The 22,816-nt window shown below is 57.1% G+C and overlaps 3 protein-coding genes across 3 annotated transcripts; 2 read left to right on the top strand and 1 right to left on the bottom strand.

Moving 5' to 3' along the window:
• Window positions 1–165: 165 nt before the first annotated feature.
• On the top strand, window positions 166–2,133 carry VOLCADRAFT_107983 (uncharacterized protein; the record flags this gene model as incomplete). Its single annotated transcript, XM_002958088.1, has 4 exons — window positions 166–392; window positions 522–686; window positions 1,224–1,544; window positions 1,891–2,133. Exons 1-4 carry the CDS (start codon window positions 294–296, stop codon window positions 2,131–2,133), a joined length of 828 nt encoding a protein of 275 aa, XP_002958134.1. The 5' UTR covers window positions 166–293.
• Window positions 2,134–4,117: 1,984 nt separating this feature from the next.
• VOLCADRAFT_119867 (uncharacterized protein) lies at window positions 4,118–9,548 on the top strand (the record flags this gene model as incomplete). Its single annotated transcript, XM_002958089.1, has 6 exons — window positions 4,118–4,366; window positions 4,774–4,956; window positions 5,422–5,655; window positions 5,944–6,189; window positions 6,368–9,166; window positions 9,450–9,548. 6 exons carry the CDS (start codon window positions 4,118–4,120, stop codon window positions 9,546–9,548), a joined length of 3,810 nt encoding a protein of 1,269 aa, XP_002958135.1.
• A 3,896-nt stretch (window positions 9,549–13,444) lies between these two features.
• VOLCADRAFT_119868 (uncharacterized protein) lies at window positions 13,445–21,592 on the bottom strand (the record flags this gene model as incomplete). Its single annotated transcript, XM_002958120.1, has 13 exons — window positions 13,445–13,673; window positions 14,196–14,972; window positions 15,175–15,279; window positions 15,798–15,989; window positions 16,244–16,331; window positions 18,082–18,124; window positions 18,379–18,489; window positions 18,921–18,977; window positions 19,376–19,441; window positions 19,688–19,724; window positions 20,200–20,396; window positions 20,947–21,013; window positions 21,474–21,592. The coding sequence occupies 13 exons, from the start codon at window positions 21,590–21,592 to the stop codon at window positions 13,445–13,447; spliced, it is 2,088 nt and encodes a 695-aa protein (XP_002958166.1).
• Between the last annotated feature and the right edge of the window lie 1,224 nt (window positions 21,593–22,816).

Here is a 22,816-nt window from a genome sequence, read left to right on the forward strand (position 1 = left end):
ATGTGGCCTTGGGGCGGCAGTAGCTTTCGGCGGTCCAGCTTCTCGCAACGATCACATGCACTCCCTTGCATCGGTTAATAGCATGTGCTGTAAGTCATCCATGATTTCGCCAATAAATACATCAGAATGTGGGATAGCGAGGCTTATGTTTCAGATCCCCACAGAAGCCTCTTGTTTAATCCCAGTAACAAAATTTATTAGGTTTAACTTAACTAAATATAATCATTTTATGCTGACTGCACACTGAAACATACTCTACTTGTAGTTGTACACTCAGGAACTGCTCAGTAAACATGCAGACTGCATTCACACCCCAGGAGCAACAGTTGCTGGATCGTCTAAGGGAGAAATATAGTGGTCTTCAAGCGGTTCCAGCGGGTGCAGCGGACGAGGTGCGCGGCACATGCAGATGCGCGGCCCGCCGAGACCGTGCTGCGCAAGCAATAATCCTCGTCAAGCAGGCTGCGTTCACAGGCTGCGTTCTGTGAAGTTCAATGATGCGATGCAGCTCCTGAATGCAGGTCAACGCACCATGCATGAGCTGCAGCGAGGAGGCGCGCCCCGCAAGCCAGGCGGAGCTTTCTTCGAGCTCGTCTCGCAGCACGTCAAGTGTGCACGCGTCCGTCTGCGCGCACTGCCACGGAACGGGGACGCTGGTTGAAATTTACAACCACCGCCGGCTCGAGGTACGGAGCGCGAGGTACAACACACGAGGGTGTGTGCGGGCGCACTGCAGCAATTCCAGGTTCACGCCAACCGTATTTTCATCGCCTGGCGCCTAGAAATCAGGACACTGCTCTATGCACCATAGTACCGCACCCTGGGGATGTCGGCATTATGCAGTCGTGGGTAGACCCGCATGCGCACAACAGCCCTGGTTGAGACAGACACTTACCGGGACCGCCCCACGATGTGGGTTAATGGGTTAATGGGTTAAGAAATAAAGCCGGGGGCCTACCACCACGTAGCTTCCATGCCGTTTTGCTTACGGCGGTGTCCAAGTGGCTCCAAGCCCTCTTTAAATCACCCGGAGAGAGTCGGCATACGCCCCGATTGCCCTGACATGTTAAGAAAGTGCGGTCATGAAGGCGACTGCAGTCAATTTTTTCATCTCAACACTTACTCTTATAGCTAAATCTCATTGGTCGGGTCTGGCAAACCCGCGCGTTCGTGGCGGATGCGTCCTCGTCCAAACCGCCAACTGTCAACTGCCATCACATCAGAATTTCTGCAAGGACTGCGATGGGCGCGGTGTGCGTGTGTTCAAGTACGGAGAGGAGGTACAGCCCGGGGCCACGGCAGGGGGGGGCCCCCGTACTAGCAGCACCGCGGCGGCTCCTGCCGGCGTAGTGGCCCTGCACAGCAGCCACGCGGGCACTGCGGCGGCGGCGGCGGCGGCAAACAAGGGAGGTACCGGCGGCGGCGGTACCGGCACGGCCCCAGATGGCGACGAGGTGGACGCGGTCCATGGTGCCGGTGACAAGGCGGCTGCACTGCAGCGGGACTTGAGCCGTATTGCGGCCAGGGCGGCCCTTTACAGCAAGGTACGTCGAGGGCGGGGAAGAGGTAATGCAGGCACGGAGCGAGTGAATGGGAAGGGGGCCGACCCGCGAGAGTGCACGGAGGATGCACGCTCATGTGGGAGATTTCTGGCAGTCGGGCGGTCCTCAGAAAGGAGCACGGCAATTCGGTGCCGACTCTATCGAGCGTTCAGGTGAGAATGGGACTCGCCCCTCACCACCACTCCCTCCCCCAGGCGCGTGAACTCCCTGTAGTGCGGTTACGTTGGTGGTTGTGCTTTGTCCGAGTCCGCTTCCGTTACGTCATTATTCCAAGATTTGAGAGTCCTGCGTGGTCCCCCGGCCCCCTGGGTGTTCATCATGCAAACAGGAGCGCTTTGATACACTGGCGTTGCTGCAGCAGCCGCACCGCAGCGGGGCAGGCGACCAAGAAGGCCGGGATCAAGCAGCGCGAGACCTGCTGGCTCAGCTGGATTTGCAGTTGGAGAGACTCGAACTCGCGCGCCGCAAGAAGGAGCGTGCGCTAGAACGCCTAACCGGCGGCGGTGGCGATGGTGGCGGCGGCTCAGGCACCAAGTCTGCCAGTTTGAGTTTGAGTGACATCATGGGGTAGCCAGTGAGGGGGTAGGAGCGCGCGCGTAGGGAAGCGGTAGCGGCGGAAAAGCAGGGCGAGAAAGCGGGTGGCGGAAGCCGACTGCTCCGCCCGTCTGTACGGCACCTGTACGGCGGCAGTAATAGAGAGCCTGTCATCCAGACAGCACCGTTCCTGCTTTTACTCTTTTCCACCTCAAATCTGAAACTCAGCAGAGCTGTGCTTATCAAAATCAACACCCTTTGTGGAATCTGGGTTAGTCCGCAGTTTGGTGCCTTGATTTGACTATCGGTCCATTCGGCATCGCCAGTTCTGCTTACCAAAAATGGTTTCCTTGATCAGAACTTCGTTTCGACACGTCTTCCATGATAGCCACATAGCTACTAACTTCTGATCATTCGACGTTTCCTGACTTTTCGCGGCCACCGTTGTTGCCTGGCCCTCTGTCCCCCGCCACTGCACCGTGCGGGTGGGTGTGGGCTTTGTGAGAGTCGTGGTGGGGAAGCTGGTCTGTGATCATGGGGATTGTGCAGGATTTGATTCCTGGCGGCTGCAATATATGATGCTCGACAGGTGCAGAAAGGATTCTGAGGTCTGCGGACATGAGCTGTAAGGATGCTAGTGCAAGCATACACGAACGTGTGTAAGGGTGTTAGGTAGGTGGGTTTGCGCTTGCGGGATTCAGAGCCTACGCCAGAAGCACCAAAGCTCCAGGCGCCGCGGGGGGTACGCTTTGCATGAGCTGTTCGGCCAGGAGCCATGTAAGCTTAGGGTTTAAATTATGGTCCTACTTTTTTTAAAAAGGGTTTCCACATGGCCCGTTTTCTTCTGACGCCCTGGGCACGCACAGCAGCTGGACACCTGGGCACGCACAGCAGCTACGCGACATTTTCCGTGGACCCTAATCCAATCCTACCTCCGTTTGGCTCATAAAGGTACGGTACAAACTCGCACAGCCCTGACGGCGTTTGCTTCGCAGACCGCACTCCTTATAATGTTCTGAAGTTAGTTGACGAGTTTTCGGAATACGTGCGTGACCATGTCGTAACTTCGGAGCTAGCGGAGCTAGGACTTGTACGACGAGTGAGGTTGTGGCGCGCTAGCCAGACTATAAGCGGACCGAATTATTGACATTGTAAGTTTAAGTTGAAATTGAAAATCCCGATTTCTCTGGGCACACGCCGGTACCTCGGAAAGTAAAGTCAGCTTAAGCTTCCCAATTGCTAGGAGCGGCCTGGTTCCCTTTCACTCCTTGCATCGATTTAACACGGCAAGGACGCTTTAACTTGTACTTCTCGCATGGCCATCCTAACGGATTCTCATCTTGGACAGCTTTATAAAGCCAGGGCGTCTTCTAGTGCTTGCAGCACACGCAGGTAGCCTTATCCGTGGCGGACTCGGCAAGCCATGCCAGCGGCAGTAGCTCATGGCTTCAGCCGGTATGTGGATCAAAAATCATGGGTCGGCGAATGCGTATATTGCCTGAAACAGGCAATGTGAATGGCGCGGCGAAGCTGGCCATCTTGAGGCCGCCAGGTGGTTAGGCGGAAGCCCCAGACAGTATTTCATATTTCATAGTATTAAATGAAACACAACTCCACGATGAAGATGTCGGAGCCGCCGCTAGAGACAATCCAAGAAATTTCTCTTGGGTCTGAAGGACTCAACTGACTGACAACGAATGACTCAAACCGAACAAGTTATATCTTCACTCGTACGGAAGTCCAGGCATTTATTGTAACCTGCGTTATTATTGTAACCTGTAACCTGTTGCAACAAGCCGTACAACTCTACCCTCAGTCCTAGTACGGCCAAATGTCTTGGCCATTTGGAACCCGCACTTTTGGCACACTTTTACCTACTGAGGCCATCGGACACTAGACAAGAAATTTGCTAAAATGGCAACGTTTCTATTACGGCTGGCCCGCCCAGCCAGCAAGTACGGACTAAACGGCCAATCCTACGTTAGTTCAGTCGCCTCTCTGGATTGATTGGAATCAACTCGATGGACGATGAGGATGCGGATGCGGCACCAGGGCCTGGGTCCAAGGGCAAGAGGCCGGAGCTGCCCATGTTGGAATTCGGGCGCCTAGGCCAGACCCATGAAGAAATTCCATTACATCAACAGCATAAACATCACGTCCAGCATCTTCCTATGTCTTACGGCGGCGGGGCGAGTCCATCTCCACAGCCAAGCAAGCGTGTAGGCAGGTTGCGACTGGCGCGATTTGCTCACCTGGACGGTGATACAAAGGTATGTAGCATACTTGATGCTTATGGCCAACAAAGTCGCGAGAAACGCTGGAACTTCACAAAATGCTCCATTCCCGTTCCTACGACGCGCCCTACCACGTACATAAATAGGTGTTTGATTGCGAAAAAATATGCACCCTTTTCCCTCTTCTCATAGCGGATTTGAGTGTGTCCGCCCCGTGCCGGGTAGTTTGTTGTGACATAATGGGATGGGATGGGAGTTTGCAAAGCGGTGCCTAAGCTGCCCCGCTGCCCCAGGCCATTTGCAAGGACATTCAAAGACATTGTTTGAGCACCAGACCCGCACCTCGGCAGTGTCAGCCCCGCCTCGTCCCCCACGGCCTTCGCGCTGCGTCCGGCCTTCCTTCTTACCTTGCTCCATTCCCCTACCATACCACAACACTGCAGGCTAAAGTCTCCCGCAGCGTTCAAACGGCTCACGTGAAGGAGTGGCTGCATGCACACGGCTACGTGGTCAAAGCTGACAAGCTGCATCCCGCGGTGTCGCGAGTCATTGAAGAATGGTTTCAGCTTGTGGACGACGACAACTCGCGGACGCTGGAGCATGACGAGTTGCTGTCAGCCCTGAAGGTAGGCATACCTTTAGTATAATGCTGCTTTCAATACGCAGCAATCCAAGTTGGGTTCTGGCTGTTGCCCGCTGGTTACACTTTTTGATTTGTTAACAAAGTGGACGGGAAAGGATGTGTCGTACAGGTGGTTGCTTGCCCACGATAGTCGCCAGGGCTAAGCGTGGGACCCGTCCTTAGTGCTTGTCTTTGTACGCACGCAATAAGCCCGAGGGTGCTCCTGGTCGGCGCTCCATATTCAAGCCCAGCTAGTCGGCGTGGAGGATTTTTGGGCTTTGCGCCACCATGATTGGTTGCGACGTGAAGTTTCGTCTTGAGCAGCCCGAATACTGGGCCTTTGTTGCTGCGCCATTTCCACCGATGTTTCACCCTGACATACCGGAATGTGCGCGGCCCTGCTCCGGTGCGGGCGCCGGTCCGGGGGCGATTCCTTTGCCCTGGCCATGGTGGTGGGACCGGGCCACAGGCTGCGCAGATCCCTTGCGATGACGCCACAATAAGCGAAATGATCAACCTTATGGATGTGAATAAAGACGGCGTCATCGACTGGGAGGAGTTTGAGGTGTTTATGACGGAGGAGATCGCGGCGGGCAAGAGCTTGCTATCGGGCGAATATCTGCTGCCGTCGGGCACGTCCCTCAATTTTGGCGTCATGATTGGCAAGCTCAAGCGTAACAAGCTGCTCCGGGATATCATGGAGGTAAGGGGGGAAGCGTGGGATGCTTGATAATGCTTGCGACTTGGGGGACTTGGGACCCTATGTGTGCTCTACGTGTACCGTAGCAGTTCGTCTTCCTCGCTTGGGCAAGAGCTCCGAAACCGCGGGTGTCTTGGCTGCGTCACTTAGCGCCTTGACCTTCACACTCGACAGAAAATCTGTAAGGAATGTGCTTGGTTATATTTTTGTGTTGCTGCTCCTTGCTTTTTTTATTTCGTTTCTGTTGTCGCTTCAGTTATAATCTTCCCGCCACCTGGGCTCGCCGTGCAGGACCCAAGTCGGCGCAACCGGTGGGCGGCCATCGCCAACAACCCTGATGCTCTGGGTCGGGAACTGGCGACCATGCAGCAAGCCGTGGAGGCCACCACTCTGACTTTGGAGCACATGAAGCGCAGCGAAGGCAGCGCGATGCGGGGTGCCACACCCCGCACTCAGCTGGCCTCGGCGCTAGTGCGGGGCATGGATGAGGGCCGGGCCCGAGGCACGGCAGCAGGGGAGCCCGCGCGAAGCTTGGCGGTGAGGGCCGGGCGTGCGTCCAACTGCGTATCCATATCTATGTACATGCTTGTAACCGGTACACGCATCCTTCTCATCGTTTCAGCATCACTGTCATCATTGTTGCCATCCCCATCAACATTAACATTACCACTATCACCCCTGTCATCGACCACGCGGTCCGTTCCGAACTCCCCAGGTCAAGCTCCGTGCCGGGTTGCTTGGACAAGGCTGTGAGCTGTTACAACACGACCCTATATCACCTGAGCATCCCAGAAACCCCGCTCGGCACAGCCAAGGTGGCACCCACCACAGCTGCAACCCCATTCGCACGCCGCGCCGCGCCTGCCCCGACCCCGTCACCGTGCCTCTGACGCCGACGGGCTCCGAAGGCAACTTTTCGACATGCAGCTCCCGAGACCCCTTCATGCAAATGCATGTATCAGCGCAGCGAGAGCCGCGGGGCACCAGTGGCGGGGCACCAGCCGCCGCTGGCGCCATCACCAGGAATGTAGCCACGGCAGCACCACCGTGCGGTGCTGGCAGCAATGCCCACGGCGGCGGCAGAGAAGGCGGCATGGCGCACGGCTCCGCCATTTCGTATGGCGTCAGTGGCGTGGTGCCGTGTACCTCAGCCAGTGTCACCTCCCTGGGATGGTGGGCGGGGCATGGGCCGGGGCCCTCTGCCTCAGGCGCACCTCAGGCCGTCACCGCCGCCGCCGCAGCAGCAGCAGCAGGTTCTACCCAAGACTCTCCTTCCAAGTCCCCTTCGCAGGCCCTGTCGCCCGCACGCAGAAGCAATGCGCCCTTCTCCCCACGGACAGGCGGCAGCCAGGCGCCTAGCTCCCCTGTGTCCAGCCCTGGGTTGATCATTGCACGTGCCGGTAGCCGATGTGGGTCCGCTGCTAGCCGTCAGGCTGTCGACCACAGGAGCGGAGGTGGCACTTCCGCCGCCGCGGCCCACCGCGGCCGTAGCCCATCGTCTGCTACTGGCTCAAGTCCCGGTCCTGGCGCTATCCTGCCGCGCCCAGGCAGCGGCCTCCAAACGGCTCTAGCTCTAGAACCGCATTACCTTGCTGCATCTACAGCCAGCTGTCGGGCACGTGCGCGGCCGCCGTCGCGTGTAATGAGCCAGGTAAGCCTTATGGCTCAGGAGCTGCGCGCCGCGCCGGGCCGCTACTCGGCGGAGCCGCCAGGCCTACCGGCAGCCGTGCTTGCGGCGACGCGGGGACAGTGGGGCCCCGTGGGGCCCGGCTGCTCCGGCAGCGGCTCTGGCGATACGCAGGCAGGCGACGGGCTGCCGCACGCAAGCATGGATGATTTTGTAAGCAGCGTAGGACAGGCTTCCAAGCCCGGCTGTGGTGAAGGCGTGGTGGTTCCTACCCCTGTGTCAACGGGATGGGGAGTCACAGCAGCCACCAGCGGCTTCCTCTCCTCGGATGAGCGGCCGGCGTCGCCACCCCCACCGCCACTGCTACGATCGCACCGCAGCAGTTGCAGTACGTTGCCTGTACTAACAAGCCATCGACCGGAGCTTCTGGACTGCACCGTCATCGATGAGGAGCGTGGCAGTGTGGGAAAGGCAGATGTTGCGGTGTTGGGCACAACCAGCCGTGCAACCTTGGACAGTGGGACCAGCAGTAGAAGTTACAAGGCTGGTGCTACGGCTGCTGCAGCACCCAGCCTTCCCGAAGTTCCATCGCATGTGCTAATGCGGCTACCGGGGACTGTGGCATTGGAGAACCCCGCATCGCCTGGGGGGGCGCTCTCAGCGGCGGTGCATCTCCTGGGGCACACAGCATCTCCTTTGCCCGAGCCGGCAACAAATCCTGTGAATATCAGTATGGCCCCCTGCGCATCTGGGGACCCGCGTGAGGTTAGCTCACGTCCCTCCTGCAGTGCCGCCGGTTTGAGCCCGTACGCTTTATGGCAGTGCCAGGGCCCGATAGCCACCGTCGCCGCCGTCGGCACTATCACCACCGCTGTTGCACCACAGCTAACGGGAATGCCGACCAGCATGCAGGGCGCCGTATTGAGCGACACCGTTACTGCTTCAACAACCACGACAACTGTCACGAGCGGAAGTAAAGCATTAAAGCCCACTTCCATTATGCTGCGTATCAGCCCAGGGGCCGCTGCACACACTGGTGGTGTGACGGCTCGGTATGGCGACACCAGCCGCGGTGATGGCGCGCCGGTTGCTTCGCCAACACTTTTGCTGCGTCAACGCAGGGTCTCTCGCGGCGGAAAGCAGCGGGGTTCTGAAGGGAGCGGCAGCGGCAGCACACGGGGCTCCACGGCAGATGGTGCGCTGCCCTATGCCACGCACGGATCAGCCGCCACTGCCGCGCTGGATGGACCGGTCTCAGGAGTCGAAAAAGGTGCAAAGTACGGCCCGAATACGCTGGGAATCCCAACAGACGAGGCCGCCGCTAGTTTTTGGCTGCATCACAGCCATGACGGGGAATGCCTGTACGCCGGGGACGATTCGTGTGATGTCGATGGCGAGGGCGTTGGACACGTTTGGAGCCCTGGTCGCAAGGCGCCAAGGAAGGCCTCTGTGCCGAGCGGCGACGGCGGCGGGGGTCGGAAGCGCACCTGGATGCGGAGCAGACCCCAGGCAAGTGGGAGCGGCGATGGCGCAGGTGCACGGCACCGCAGGGAGGCAGCGGCGACGGCGGCAGTGGCAACGTTACTGCTCGACTCGATGCGCTCCAGTGCAGCCGCCAGCGGCGGTGCCGCCTCATCTGCCCCGGGATCTGCCTTAAGAGCCAGCAAGTCCCGCTCCAGCCCCCTGCCTTCGGCGCCAGCCTCCCCGGACGGCCGCGCCCCGGGCGGTGCCGCATCTCAGGGAACTGACGCCGGCGCCACCAGTAGTAATTGCCGTGGAGACGCCAACGGTAGCCCTGTACGGCCAACGCAGTCCTTGATAGGGCCGCCGGAGGGCAGGCCGCCCTCACGCACTAGAACGCCTCTGGGCGCCAGAGGGGACCGCGAGGTGCGTGTAGGGGGTACACAGTAATGTAGGGTACACAGTTCTGGTTCCGGTTCTCGGGGTTGGAATTAGCCCGACACGTGAGGCCAAAAGGAGGGTGGCCGCGCATCTGCGATGTGATTGTGCACTCCGCAGCCGTAGAGAGTCCCTGCCGGTACCATCCACTTTGCGTGATTGGGTGCATGGTGTCCGCTCTGCACATCGACTGAACTGCGGCACGTGCTTATGAATTACATGGATGTGCACATGGACACATTGTATTTGCATCTACGTCGCGTATATGCAGGACTCGTTGGACTACAGCTGGCGGGCCGCCACAGCGAGCCTGCTACAGCTGCATATGACCCACCAGTTGAACGACCCGGCTGACGGCCGGAGAGCTTGACAGCCTAAGGACCCCACTCAGAACGCTCTACGGTAGAGAGAAAGAACAGTGTTCCCGTGTGATGCCAATGCCCCGCGTTTGATTTGTTGAGACATGCATTCGAGATGTGAGGAGCCGCGCATCCGCGGACAGCAGGAGAGAACACTTTTATTATAAGCGCACCAAAGCTGCGTCATCGACGGCACTGGATAGCATGTTGTTGTAGCAGATACACAGGGCTTGTTAGTAGTTGGTGTTGACCAAGTTCGTAGCGGCATTTGTTTTAACGAGCAATATATATAAGCGCTAGTCGTTCTTACGTAAAGTAGTGCCATAGACTAATCCGTCTGCATCAGTGCAGGCCCCTGCAACATTTTTCCTCCCCGGACTGACTGTCCTCCAGAGGAAGGCAGGCGGCATTTAGCTGTGTATTTAGCTGGGCGGTTTATTTGGCTCCTTGTCCATTCACCGCCCAGGCCGTAGGGGGCAATCTGGTAGCGGTGGAATACGGTGTGCAGTAGGGGAAGAGAATGAACCGCATACCACTGAGAGGACGACTGATATTGGCATACCAATCCTCTTGCATGGAGTGGCGAGTGCATCCCGGTTTTGTGACGTTGTGACACGCGCGACACGCATTCACAATCGTTTCGTTGCGCTGAGAGAAACTATTTCTTTTCGTTTGTTTTATCATGTGGTTAGGTGATCGTGCTGAAATTGAGTTCTGACGGATTGGGGCAATGCGAGCGGGATGAGAGGGCCGGGCAAGACGGCCCGAGGTGTATGTGCCGTGACGCCCCGAGGTTGTGAAGTGTCTAAGCATAGATGTCGGCAATAAGCGTGCGCTGTGCCGTGCTCATACCGTGCAGCAATTGATGGCGGCCGCAGCCGGCTTGAAGCGGTAGTATAGGCAGCGTACAAAACGTGCGTTACAGTCTAGTGGACGTGGAGCGAAAGGCAGCGCACAGCAGCTGAGAGGCGCAATATGTAACTGAACACATATACGTTTACGTTGCTATGATTCCATGCTCTTGCGTCGGGCAGTGCGACGACACCGTCAAACATATCACCGAACCGATAGTATCGGGAAATTCAGGATCCCCTGGGCCGCCTGGGCCTCGTTACTTCTTGGCCTTCTTCTTTCCCGCAACGGGCTTCTTGTCAAGGGGAGCCTTTTCAGATACTGAGAAAATCTTGTCGGCTGCTTTTTGACCTGCAAGGATAATGAAGTTGTTTCGGAATCATCGCGTTTGCGTGCAAGTCTTGAACCCGTTTGCAGCCATAAGCACGCCATGGGAACCTTGCCTGGGTTCAGCGCGAGAGGCACAATCGCGGTTGCCACCAAAGAAATGACCACGGCCCTGTCAAATGCCAAGACCAAGTAACGTAAGATGGCCGCAAGCTCTGTCCAAATAATGGAAACCCACTTATAATCTCCTTCATACTTACGCTCCTACGACGACACCAATTGGTGCATCAACGTCACCCACAGCAGCGACAGTCGACAAGAGCTGACTGCGACAGAGAGTCTTGCGGCTCGGAGTCGCACTAATCGCAACAGGATTACGAGCTATCGATAGGCTCTTCTTGCTAGGCAGAGAAACGATATTTCTGGTCGCAGCGAGAGCCATTGTATTTGTTGCTTTTGCTTGCACAAATTAATCTTGCTGATGTAGCAACAATTATCCTCTGATAATATTTCAGACAAATTTCAAACAGGTACATTAATAGATCGAAACCACGTCAGCTTGACTTCGGAGCAAATCCCATCGTATCGATGGCATCAATAAGGAGCTATCCTCTGATATTAGAGATGTCATATGGTTTGCCCACGGGGCCATCCATAGGCCATGGTTACTAATGATCCGCTTTGGGCACTCCCCGAGGTCACTCTGAGTCTCGGCTGGTGACAGAATGCATCACTATCTTGTCCCACGGTCACCACGCTAGGCACTGCATATCAGGTTTCCCGCATGTCATACTCTTGCCTTAGCTTTGAGCTCTGGTTGTAGCCGGTTGAGAAGTTTCCATTTCAACGGATTTTCAGTTGTAGTGATCGGTGTCTTGGGTCTTGGGTAATGACCCTGTTCCTGCAGGTCCGAAATCAAGTCTACGCCGTGGATCGTGCCATGCTCATCCCCTACGTTCGTCTCGAGCGTACCTCAGGCAGGCTTCGCCAACGCCTAGCGCCTAACTTCCCACGCCATACGGCCATATAATAGAGTTCCTGTGAACTGAGTGAATACATGGGAATTACATGGCATTTCTGAGGATCGTCGGGATGCTCATTCAATACTGTTTAGCCGGCGCCAGGCCGTGCAAAACCCGCAACGACCAGAAACACACCTCTGCACAGCACTACGAAGGGGTAATTCGTGGACAGGGGGATCCGAGGCACCGAGGGAGGACTCAGATCGCTCAGGGTAAGTTAGCGGGCACAACAGGGCAATTAACCGTTGAAAACAGTTATCCTCAAACAGAAAAGTTATGCCGCTCGTCGACTGCTGTGTAAGTTAGTTCTAACATGAGACGGGCTGCGTGTGATGAGCTGTGTGACCTTCCATTTCTGCAACTTGCTCTACCGTAGTTTGCAGTGTAGGGACTGCAATGGTGCCCTCAGTGGTGGCTGTAAGAAGTGATTGCTGTGCAGGCTAAGCAGCCAGTCCAGCAAGCCCGATTTCCAGTGAATGGGGTTAGCCGTGTTGCGGGACATTCGTCAACGATTTCAAATAGGTGTATGTTCCCAACCGTCAGGGCCCAAAGCCGCCGCCATCCACACCCATCCGCCATTCGCCATCTTTTCCTTCACCGCCAGCCGCGTGGAACTGTTATTGGAAAACTATCCACCCTTCATTCAAAATATAGATCCACGCATTAAGCTCGTTGATAAATTAGGTGGCTTCTCTGAGGAGGAGCCCCACCCTCTGGTTGAGGAGGCATTAAAGGGCTTCTTGCATCGCAGGTTCCACTGCTAATATGGCTCCTGTTCGGATCACCGTCCAGTAAACGCCCGCCAGTTGCCGCAAGCCCTCCGTCAGGACCAGCAAAAGGCAGGACCAGCAAAAGCAACAGCAGCAAAACACGGCCGCAACAGAAGTAGCAGCAAGTCGCTGCAGAAGCTGCCAAAGATGCGATGCTGAGGCAAGCCAACCGCGCCTGGCTGTCCTCGGCGTGTCAGCATGCACCCCACTGCCCCCAACACATATGCATGCACCTAACATCGTTACGACACATCGCCACCCCGCATTACATCGCAGGCAAGTCAGCCAGCACCTAGGGCACCTGGCGGCATCCCCTGGCAGGGGCACAAACACACCAAATGTATAACCAATCTTCGATAGCAGCCGATTCCAATATAACTGATTGCAATCCGAGATGTGGACTGAGTTCCCAAAATGAACTGGACCTATGTGGATAGCTTCGAAGCGCCTTGCGAGCCATAAGTACGACACGTCTGGGACCCCAAAACACATACGCCATCATATACCATCATGGACAGGTCGGCACCATTGTACGGCATCTTTATGTTTGGTCTTCCCGGGCCCCTGCTTTATCTTCTGTCCTGAATGGCGCGCACCCATAAAGCACATTGACATACTTGGCACATGGCAAAACCGACAGCACACAATGGCCACCCGGGGCAGTGCTACTGCCTGCCGTGGATGGTATATGTGTACAATGCCGGAATAAACAGAATGCGAGACGACCAATGGATGCATGGGCGTATGCACATGTATGGATGAACTCACAGTACTTGGGGGAAACCGCCGACATACATACATACATACACCAGATCGCACGATTTATGCGGGGAGGTGAGGTCCTCCCCAACAAGCATATGACTTACCGCGCCCTCGCTGTTCCCCTATCGAGGGGTACCCCACCCCACCCCACCCACACCGCCGCCAAGCCCTAAGTTAAATGCCACCGCCACCGCCGCCACTGCTGCTCCCTCCGACTCCGATTCCGCCTCCTACCACGTTGCCCTCCGCTGGCGGCGCTGAGTGACGGTAGCCCGTGGCGGAGGCCCCGAGAGCCTGTCTGTCCTCCGTTGCTAGGGGACCTACTGCGACCTGGTCCCAGAGCTTCCTAAGGGACTCCCGGTGGCTCAACAGCTCCAGCGTATCTGGATTGGCTGACATGCACCTGCGCGCGTATGGGTGGGTGGGGGAAATTCGTGGGGACATGCGGTGCGGTGTGGAGGTGTGGTGTGGGGAGGTATGGTGTGGGGAGTTGAAGGGGAACGAAGGTGGGTGGGTGGGTGCGGTGTCACCGGGTCGTCGGGAGGATGAGCCATTGGGGCGCCATTGGACCCGGCGAGATGTCAAAATCCAGGGAGGGAGGGACAACTGCGCAAGGAGTCGAAGAAGACTGCTCCCATAAAGTAATAATTTTGGGCCGTTACATTCTACGTGCTCAGACACGTGCATCCACCAGACCAGACCAGACCACAACAACACACCGAAACAAGTCCTATGACAGCCCTTGGCCAGCGCCCTGGCCCGACCAGGTGATGCAACAGCACACTTGCACACTTGCACAAGTTTACCCTTTCGATTGGCGGTCAATCTTTTTTCCACGTGCAGTTATGTTTCATAACATCTAAACACACATATATACCGACTGACTGCAGTAAGCCAGGTATCCCAGTACTACCGCAGCACGTACCTCACGAGTGCCTGGTCTAGCAGAGCAGTCGAAGCCACCGGTGACGCCCCTCCCGGGGCCCGATCGCCGACAGCTCCGTCACTGCAGCCATCGTCGCTTCCCCCCCGAACCACCACTACACCACGAGCCCCCGGCAGCGTCAATGCGTCCGCGGACGTGCAGTGCTGCAGCGTCGGCAATGCATTAACGACCGCCATGGGGTCAATCATTACTTTATGTTGATGCTGTTGTTTGTTGTGGGCGCTGCCGCCGCGGGCAGAGAGGTCCCCCCCCGATGACGTGGGCCTCGATGCTGCAGCGGCCGCCGCTGGCAACCTGCCCGGAAGTGGTGGCACCTGCGCCGCACCCAGGCCTGGCTTGCTCTGCTGCGCGGCGTCGTGTGTATTGCAACCGTCCGTTGCTGGCCCCGACGACGGCAAAGAGAACGCCGCTGCTTCCTGCAATCCTTTCGTCTTTCGTGCCACTCCAGGGAGCGATCCCGACGTCAGCGTCGGCTGCTCCTTTATGGGCTGTAGCATCGGCGGTGGCGAGTGGTGATGCGAGCTGCTGGTGGTGGCTGTTGGGTCCCATGCCGCCGCCGCCGCCGCCGCCACCGCCGCGCAGGTAGCGGGTGGCTGGCTCTGTGGTATGCTCATGAGGAGCACGGGGGGCGGAGTGGCGTAGCTCAGCGCAAGAGAGCTCCGGCAGAAGCCTATCACGCCGCCGCCGCCGCCGCTGCCTTCCGCCGCAGAGGTGCGCATGAAGGCATCTGAATGCCTGATGAATCCGCCGCTGTCTCTGTTAAGGGGAGGGGGGACGCGGGCGGGAGGTATATTGCCGGGATGGTGGATTGTCCTGGATGGAGATGGAGAGCGAGGGAGTGAGGGTGTTTTGAAGCGTTGGGACTTAGCGCCTACGAGCTGTGGCACAGTGGATTCAGACTCGCCATACAAGGCTTAAAAAGCAAGATACCCACTTCTGTCACACAGCCTCCACTTACCCTTTCAGTCTGACCCGCTTCTGATCCAGTAGACGTAGGAAGGTGAGGTGGTCGGCGCCCTCGGGTTTGTGAGCGCGAAGTGCGTAGTGCAGGCCGTGGACTCGACTGTGGGTTTGGAGACGAAGTGGAGAAGACGTACACACAGCGGGGGAAGATCCGGGGGGAGACGACGGGTAACGCAACTCGGGACGTCATACACACACGTTGTGTGATAAGACAACTCGGATATCCGGGATCGCAGCTGGGAAGATTATCAAGGGGATAGGCTTTTGCTTTAGAGTGTGTGTAAGGCCGTACGAATGGCCGTAAGCATGCTATTAAAAATAGAGGGAAAGCGGATATCAAAGGCAAATCTTGCACTTCGACAGGCACTTCGACAGGCACTTCGACAGGCACTTCGACAGGCACTTCGACAGGCACTTCGACAGCACAACCAAACCCTGGCCAGCATCGGCATAAGGAGCCTATGTGTTGCTCCATTAAAACATGCGCACATAGCTACGGTATACATCACGTTGCCTAAGCCGACCGAAAGCTTAGCAGGTTCATAAAGGCTCATTAATGCTTGCCAAAGTGGAGGAAAGGGGGTTGCGACACAGAGCCTTGTAACCACCCGAACCCACCGTAGTTGCGCCAGCTCGCGCATCCTGCGGCGCACGGAGATCTCAATCTCTCTGTGCGCCCGCTGTGCGTCGCCGTCCGCCGCGGTGATGAAGGGGTGTCTGAGCACCTCCGCACACGAGGGACGGTCCCGTGGGTCGTCCGCCAACATGGCCAGCAGCAGCTCCCGGGCGGCGGAGGACAGCGACAGAAAGCTGTAGGGGGAGGTAGGCGGGCGGTGGTCAGGGGATTGGGAAGGGAGACGGGGTTGGACGCCGGGAAGGAGAAGAACAAGAGGTGTTGATGTTCATGGTGACAGGCCGTAGGGGGGTTGGGGGAGAGACAGACCGTAGGGACCGGGGGGCCGTGGTGGGGGTAGAGAACGGATGCAGGGGATGGGCGGTGACTTGTGTGGCCCGTTGACAACCCCATTGGGTTTAGTAACCCCTGTACACAGGCACCCACGCACCGTTCGTCCTTCAGGCCGGGTGCCTCTTTTATGCTCTTATTGCAATACGTCATCAAGCGGATATCCTGACCGCTGTGGGGCTTACGGCCTGTAGAATGGGGTGCGGGGTGTGGGGGAGGGAGGGAGGGAGGAGGCGGTGGGTTTCCACCCTAGAGAGAGGGGAGCGTGAATGAGGCCGGATCGGTGCATGGCGGTGGGGTTTGGGCCAGAGGGGATTGCCAGGAAGTCCGGGGCGCGGCAGCGCATAGGGCCCATCCCCAGGGCCCTTAACTGGGGTTCGACATTGAATGGCGCCCCGTCCCACGTGTTGGCAAAGTACCGCGCGACACGGCGTGGCATGGCAAACTCCCTCTCCCCTTTTCGTTCAAGTGTGCCATGTGAGTCCCGTCTTTTCCATCCGTCAGATTTCCCCTCATCCCGCTCCATACGCGGCACTCGCCTGTTAGCATGATGAACAGCACCACCCCCAATGCATAAATGTCACCGGCGGGCTGCGACGGAGGAAAGCCAGAGGAGGAGGGGCCACAGGGGTAAATGAACACGGAAGAGGAAGAGCCGCAGGGGCTCGGAAGAGGGTCAGGTGGGCAACTGATACATTAAATTGGGAAAGATGAGAACTGCCGGGGGGTTGTTAGCTGGGGACTTGGAGGAGAAGAGGACCGCAATGAGAAGGGAGGGAGGCTGGAACAATGGAAGATGCTCCTGCTGCTCGGAGGTGGGATGACCGATAATAAGGGGGGCAGACTCGAAGGAGGGTCCCGAAGGTGGAAAAGGGCGTTAAGGAAGGGCGATGTCGCCTCGTTACGCTGGTCAGGCGTTCAAGAAGGAGCTGTCAACAGCATCACCACGCGGCCGCAGGCTGGGGGGTTGGGCTGGGTTGGGGGTGGATGAACCTGGAGCTTAGGTGTGTGCACTCGCAAACGCCAGCAGGGTTGACCACCCTCCCTCTTTGCCCCCGTTCCCCCTTCCCTGACTCCCCCCATGTGCTCCACCCACCGTGTGCGGCTGGTCATTCCAAATCTCTGAATATGAGAGGTAGGGGGAAAGGCGTCGGGGGACAAGGGGACCGGCGGCGTTGGTGGGTTCAAAGGTTGAAGGGGGGTGTCCGGCGGTAGAAACAATTCTCAGCGACGCAGCCCACAGCCGTGTTAGCTTCGACCGCCCGCGACACCGCCTCAGAAGCCCCACATACAACCCCCCACACATAGAACCCTTTCCTCTGGAAGCCCACCCCCCCTTATTCGCGCCTCCTACCTGCCATCCGCTCCACTTGCACCCACCCACCCATCACCCACCCGCTTCCTGAGCCCGTCAACTGCGACAAAATGCATAAGCCTCCATTCTTGAAGGGTTTCACGTTCCCGCTCGCTCGCGCCCGGGTAACTTAATTTTTTTCCGTGTTTAACTGCCCTTTCATTAACCTCGGCAACCTTTCGCAGCGGCCCCTCTCTCACCCGTTTCCACTCCTCCTGAAAGCCCAACGCCCAACATAAAGCCGCGCAGCACACTGCCTCCACTTATCCGCGGTCGCATACCACCCTCCGCCGCACCGCTGCGCAGTACTTCCACTGCGCTGAGCGCAGACCCTTCGGCCCCCTCCGCCGGCCCCACTCCGGCAATCTCACCGCATCCGGCGGCCCCACTCCTATGCTATAGGGGCCCTGTAACGTGCACTCGGGTGCATGTCCACCTAGGGGACACTCCGCCGTGTCCCGTTTGGCTCGCCGTGATTGTAACAGCCCGCGGCCTTTGCAATCGCCCACTACCTCCCCCTTCCCCTCCCCCCGCCTTCCTTACCCTCCCCTCCGCATTACACCACATCAGCAGCACCCGCTTACCCGGGGGCACAAACCCTGGAGTGCCGATACAGCCACGAATGGGCTGTAGCCGACAAGGAGAGCCGCAGGCCAAGGTTCAAGGTTCAAGACACGGGTGAGGGGGCGTGGGCGGGGCATGGAGTTAGGAAGCGGACAAACGAGTAAGGGCGGGCAAGTGGTTCGGGAACAGGGAATGATGTGCAGTACTTCGCAAAGTTCAGCAATAACTGCCATTAGCAGCTTTGGCCAAAGATATAAACATCACAGCCGCCACAACACCCGCCAGTGCATGTCTCCCTGCTGCTGCGGCACACGCACCTTTTCCGGGTTGTACAGAGCTGCCATGCCCATGTCAATGACCTTGACCCGCAGGGGTCGACCCAGTGCCTCACACTCCTCCACCGCATTGACGAACATCACGTTCTCGGGCTGCGAAGGGATCGGGGGGATGGAAGTGATGCGGCTTGAGGAGTTGCTTGAGGGGCGGGGATCGAGTGGTGGTTTGAGTGGTGAGCAACTGTATTACATGTGCTCAGTACAGTGCGAGGTGTAGTGCAGTCTTAAATATTTGCACTACATTTTTATAATGTAGGCTGCCTTTCAAGCATTTTGACTTTTTTTACGGAGGGGCCCGGACGTTCAGGTCATGCCAACAAGATGGCGACCTCAGACCTTACCCGTCACCCGTGTGCACGTACGCGGCGCGTGTCCGTGTCCAGGTCCCAGCAAAATCTTCCCTGCCTCTGAGTGCTGAATGCTTCGCAGCTTCCCTCCCTTCCAGCAAGTCGCTTTCCCCATATCCTGAACCTACCTCCCTACCTCCCTACCTACCTAGGCTCAGGGCCCTTACACCACCTTACCTTAATGTCCCGGTGTATGAGGTTGAGGTTGTGCAGGTAGGAGATCGCGGAAACCACCTTCAGCACTCCAGGGAGGGGGAGGACGGAGGAAGGGAGAGGGGGAAGGGAGGGGGGGAGGTGGATCGGGAGAAGCAATATATGCCATATGAAGGAAAGCACAGTAAAGCACCACAGAAGCCTGAGAGGCTGAAAAACGCAAAGGTCGACGATCCAAAATATGCTAAACATCCTCTGCCATATCGTGACGTGATATTTCCTACTAGCTGCGCTTTGGTGCGTTTTCTTCCCCGTCAGCATACGGGCGTAACGGACGCACGTATAGATCCTTCCTGGGACGGAATATGTCCATGTCGCTCCCATTCCTGGGCATCTCAACCTGGGCTCAGGTCGCCCCGTTACGCTGGCTGGATCTGGCCATGTTGATCGACCGCTGAAACACACGATCATGCACCCACCTGTGCAAAAAGCTTGGCCGCTTCCGCCTCCGTGTACTTCATCACCTTGTGCAGGTGGTCCATAATCTGCCGGGGCAGGGAGCGCGGGTCGGTGGGTTCGGGCGGTGTATCACAACACTTATTATTTACACGCACATACACAAACAGCGCCAGGCCTCCTCGCGGTTAAGATCATCTAAACAGGTCCCAGCCCGCCAGCAACCCGCGCAAGATGTTTCCTGGGGATGGCCCCCGAGCTGCACGAGCCGCACGGGCAATGAATGGAAACGCCGAGCATCAGGATTCGAGAGCCATCGACGGCCAGAGCCTTACCTCCCCGCCGGACAAGTATTCAAGCACCAGCAGGAGCCTGCAAACCATACAGCACACAGTGCCTGCCAGTCAGTGACCTCACCCGCGCAACATGATCGCACTATCCCCATCTGCGTTGTTTTCAAAGGGCCCCTCCCTGGTGGCTTCAAGCATCCCTGCTCCCGTAGAGACCATCGAGCCCCAGTGAAGATGTAAGAAATGTAAGGCGGCTGGCGGCTGTAGGCTGGGGGGATTGATAACAGCTTGGTGCACGCCGGGTGGTGTGTAGAGGCTCAGCATGACCCATGCAGCGTATCCCCTGGTCAGCCGCTCGCCTGCGTGCTTGTTGGGAATCGAAACCTTGCTCCAAATAAAGCATCATCCCCGACATTCTCCCTCTCGGCCCTGTCACCATCGCCTTCGTATCCCTCACTCGCCTCCGCAATCAGGCACCGCTCGCCTCCGCTGCATCCCTCCCTCGCCTCCTCACTTCTCGAACTTTCCCTGAACGACCCAAAGCCCACCAACCTCACCAGTCCTTGTTCGCGGCCGTCTCATGGCAGCTCAGCAGGAAGGGGCAGTCCAGCGAGCGCAGGAATTTGGCCTCCGCAATCAGGCACCCCACCTCCTCAGCCTCCAGATCGGGGTTGGTAAGATCAACTACCTTGATAGCGACCTTGGTACGGCTATCGTTCAACCGCTCAGCTAACCATATCTCGGAAAAACCGCCCTGGATGGGTGGTCGGTTGGCCCAGACAGACAGACACAAGTTACTTGACCGGGCAGGCGGTAAAAGCTGGGAGGTCGCAACAACACGGAGTAGTGGCCCGTGGGGTCAAACCGGGAGTGAAACGAAGGAGACGGCACAGTTGCGGCCAGGCCCCCACTGCCCTTCCCCCGGGGCGACAGAGGTCTTTCCCCGGGGGTGGGGGCACGGGAAATAAGGTCCGCCTGTTGCTTCAGGCTGTGTAACACCCAGGCAACCTTTCGCCACCTAGCCACACAGCCGGTCCGTCAGCCAGTCAATTGGTCAGCCAGTTAGTCTGCCAGTCAGTCTGTCAATATGTCAGTCAGTCTGTCTGTCAGTCAGTCAGCTAGTCAGCCAGTCTGTCAGTTAGTCAGTCAGTTAGTCAGCCAGCCCAAACCCCCCCATCCGTAGTGGCCCCGCAATGAGTGCTTGGAGGGATAGCGCACGAAGGCGGACAGCCCGGGTAAAGGGAAAAGCTCCCGGCGCCGCCGACCGTACTTGTGCACTGCATTGTCGTACCCACGTGGCTCACCCTCCCTATGGGTTTGACGAGCTCGTACTTGGACAGCAGGGGCAGCTCCCGCCAGCTGGTCTTGGGCCTAAGGAAAGCCGTGGCGCCGCCACACAGGGGCCCAGTGGGGGCGCAAAGGCCAAGGAGTGGGATGTCATGGGCAGTATGAGGGGTTACGGGGCGGAGGAGCTCGGGAACCTGCCCCATACGGACCAGGTGACTTAGCGTATCCACAGGCTGCGGCTCAATAATTATAAGACAGCGCAGAGCGGCATTGGATAGCGAGCCGCAGAGAACATTCTGCCCATGCAATATGCGTGCTGCACGTGACTGGCCATCTATCCGGCCAGCAAGCACATTTGGGTTAGCATAGCCTGAATGCAGCTGAGTGCACACCACCGCATGGGGTGAAGCGCTGCAGAGCAGCTGCTTTTGGGGAGTAGAAAAAAGCCAAACTCATTCAGGCAGCGAATTTGGAGCTTAGGACCCCGAGCCAATCGTCCCGAAGGCCTTCCATGGGTGCCGCTCCTCGCCACCCCTGGCTTCACCTTTTCGGCCGCCGTTCCACGGGTTCCTTGTCCGTAAAGGCCGTGTAGTCCGCAGGGAGGCAAGCTCCGAAGCACATAGCCAGCCACTCGGTCGCGGCCCTGCCTCCTAAAAGCGTCATTATGTCTTTGATGGTAGATCCGTTGGGATGGTCTTTGCCTAAAGTAGCTATGTTTGCGATACGCCTCGGCTGCCAGTTTGCGGCGAAATGGTTAGCACTGTCAAGTGGGATGAAAGATAAGCTTAAGTAAGGCTTTTGCTGTGAACTGTAACTAGCAAACGCATTGCAGTCAATACTTTATTCGTTAAGGAAAGGTCCATGCACTTGAATTCTTCAATGTAGCCGTCAAACGTGGAATTGAGCAAGAGACATTGCGTTTTAAATATTATTGGGACAGCCGCAGTATGTTGTAAGTAAAAACTGCTAACATTATGCGTTTTAGGATACACTGTACGGCAATAATACTGACCTGCGCTTATCGTTACGCTGATTTCCGCGCCGAGCGCTGATAACGCTGAGATTCCCCAAATGAAATTTGTGGACATCTATAAATATACCTTCAGCTTATTCTTTACGAGTGGACTTGCTTACGGCGGTGCTTGGATTTGCCCTGTTTCATTTCTGCTCGCTTCTCATTCATTTTAGATTTTAGAAAAACATCGACAAGCAGCGTGTGCCCCTGATTAGTAATGTGACATTTAATGCCCAAACACATTTCGTTTATAACTGGCATTCTGGGGAGCTAAGGATGCATCCCCGAGTTAGGGTGGCCCAGCCAATTGGGGAGACAACGTTCATTGCTCCCCAATGAAACTGGGGCCGATCACTGGACTGAGCCAAAAATGTCCCTAAAAACGCTTTTTTTTAACATTTCGCCCCTTAAAGACGCCTGCACTGTGCGTATCAAGTTCAAGCCCCAATTGTCAAACCTACATGCCGTACCATAGGCACTGCGCCATTTTCGCCAAAAGGCTACATTTTTGGAATGGAATTTATTAAACATCTTAGTCGATAGCTCTAGTGCTAGGTAATGAGACATAAGCAAATCAGTGCACAGCTCTGTCAGTGGTTTGAACGTGAAGGTGCTACATTCTACCTACTACGACGGATGTTTGTTGAAAAAGCTTAATTTGGCATATGTTATGTGCTGCGCTTCATCATATTTTATCGTGTCGAGAGCCAGTGTCCTAAGCTGCGGCCTTCAAACTTGCTTGACTTTTCGCTGGCGCTCCAACTCAAGCGGAGAATTTATGCGCTTATCAAGTGACTCCTTAATTTATTATGCAAACATTGATCCCGACATTGATGACGATTAGGGGGACGGAGCCGGGGGACGTGGCCAAA

The sequence above is a fragment of the Volvox carteri genome (genome assembly GCF_000143455.1).
Source record: "Volvox carteri f. nagariensis unplaced genomic scaffold VOLCAscaffold_86, whole genome shotgun sequence".
In the NCBI taxonomy this organism is placed as follows: domain Eukaryota; kingdom Viridiplantae; phylum Chlorophyta; class Chlorophyceae; order Chlamydomonadales; family Volvocaceae; genus Volvox; species Volvox carteri.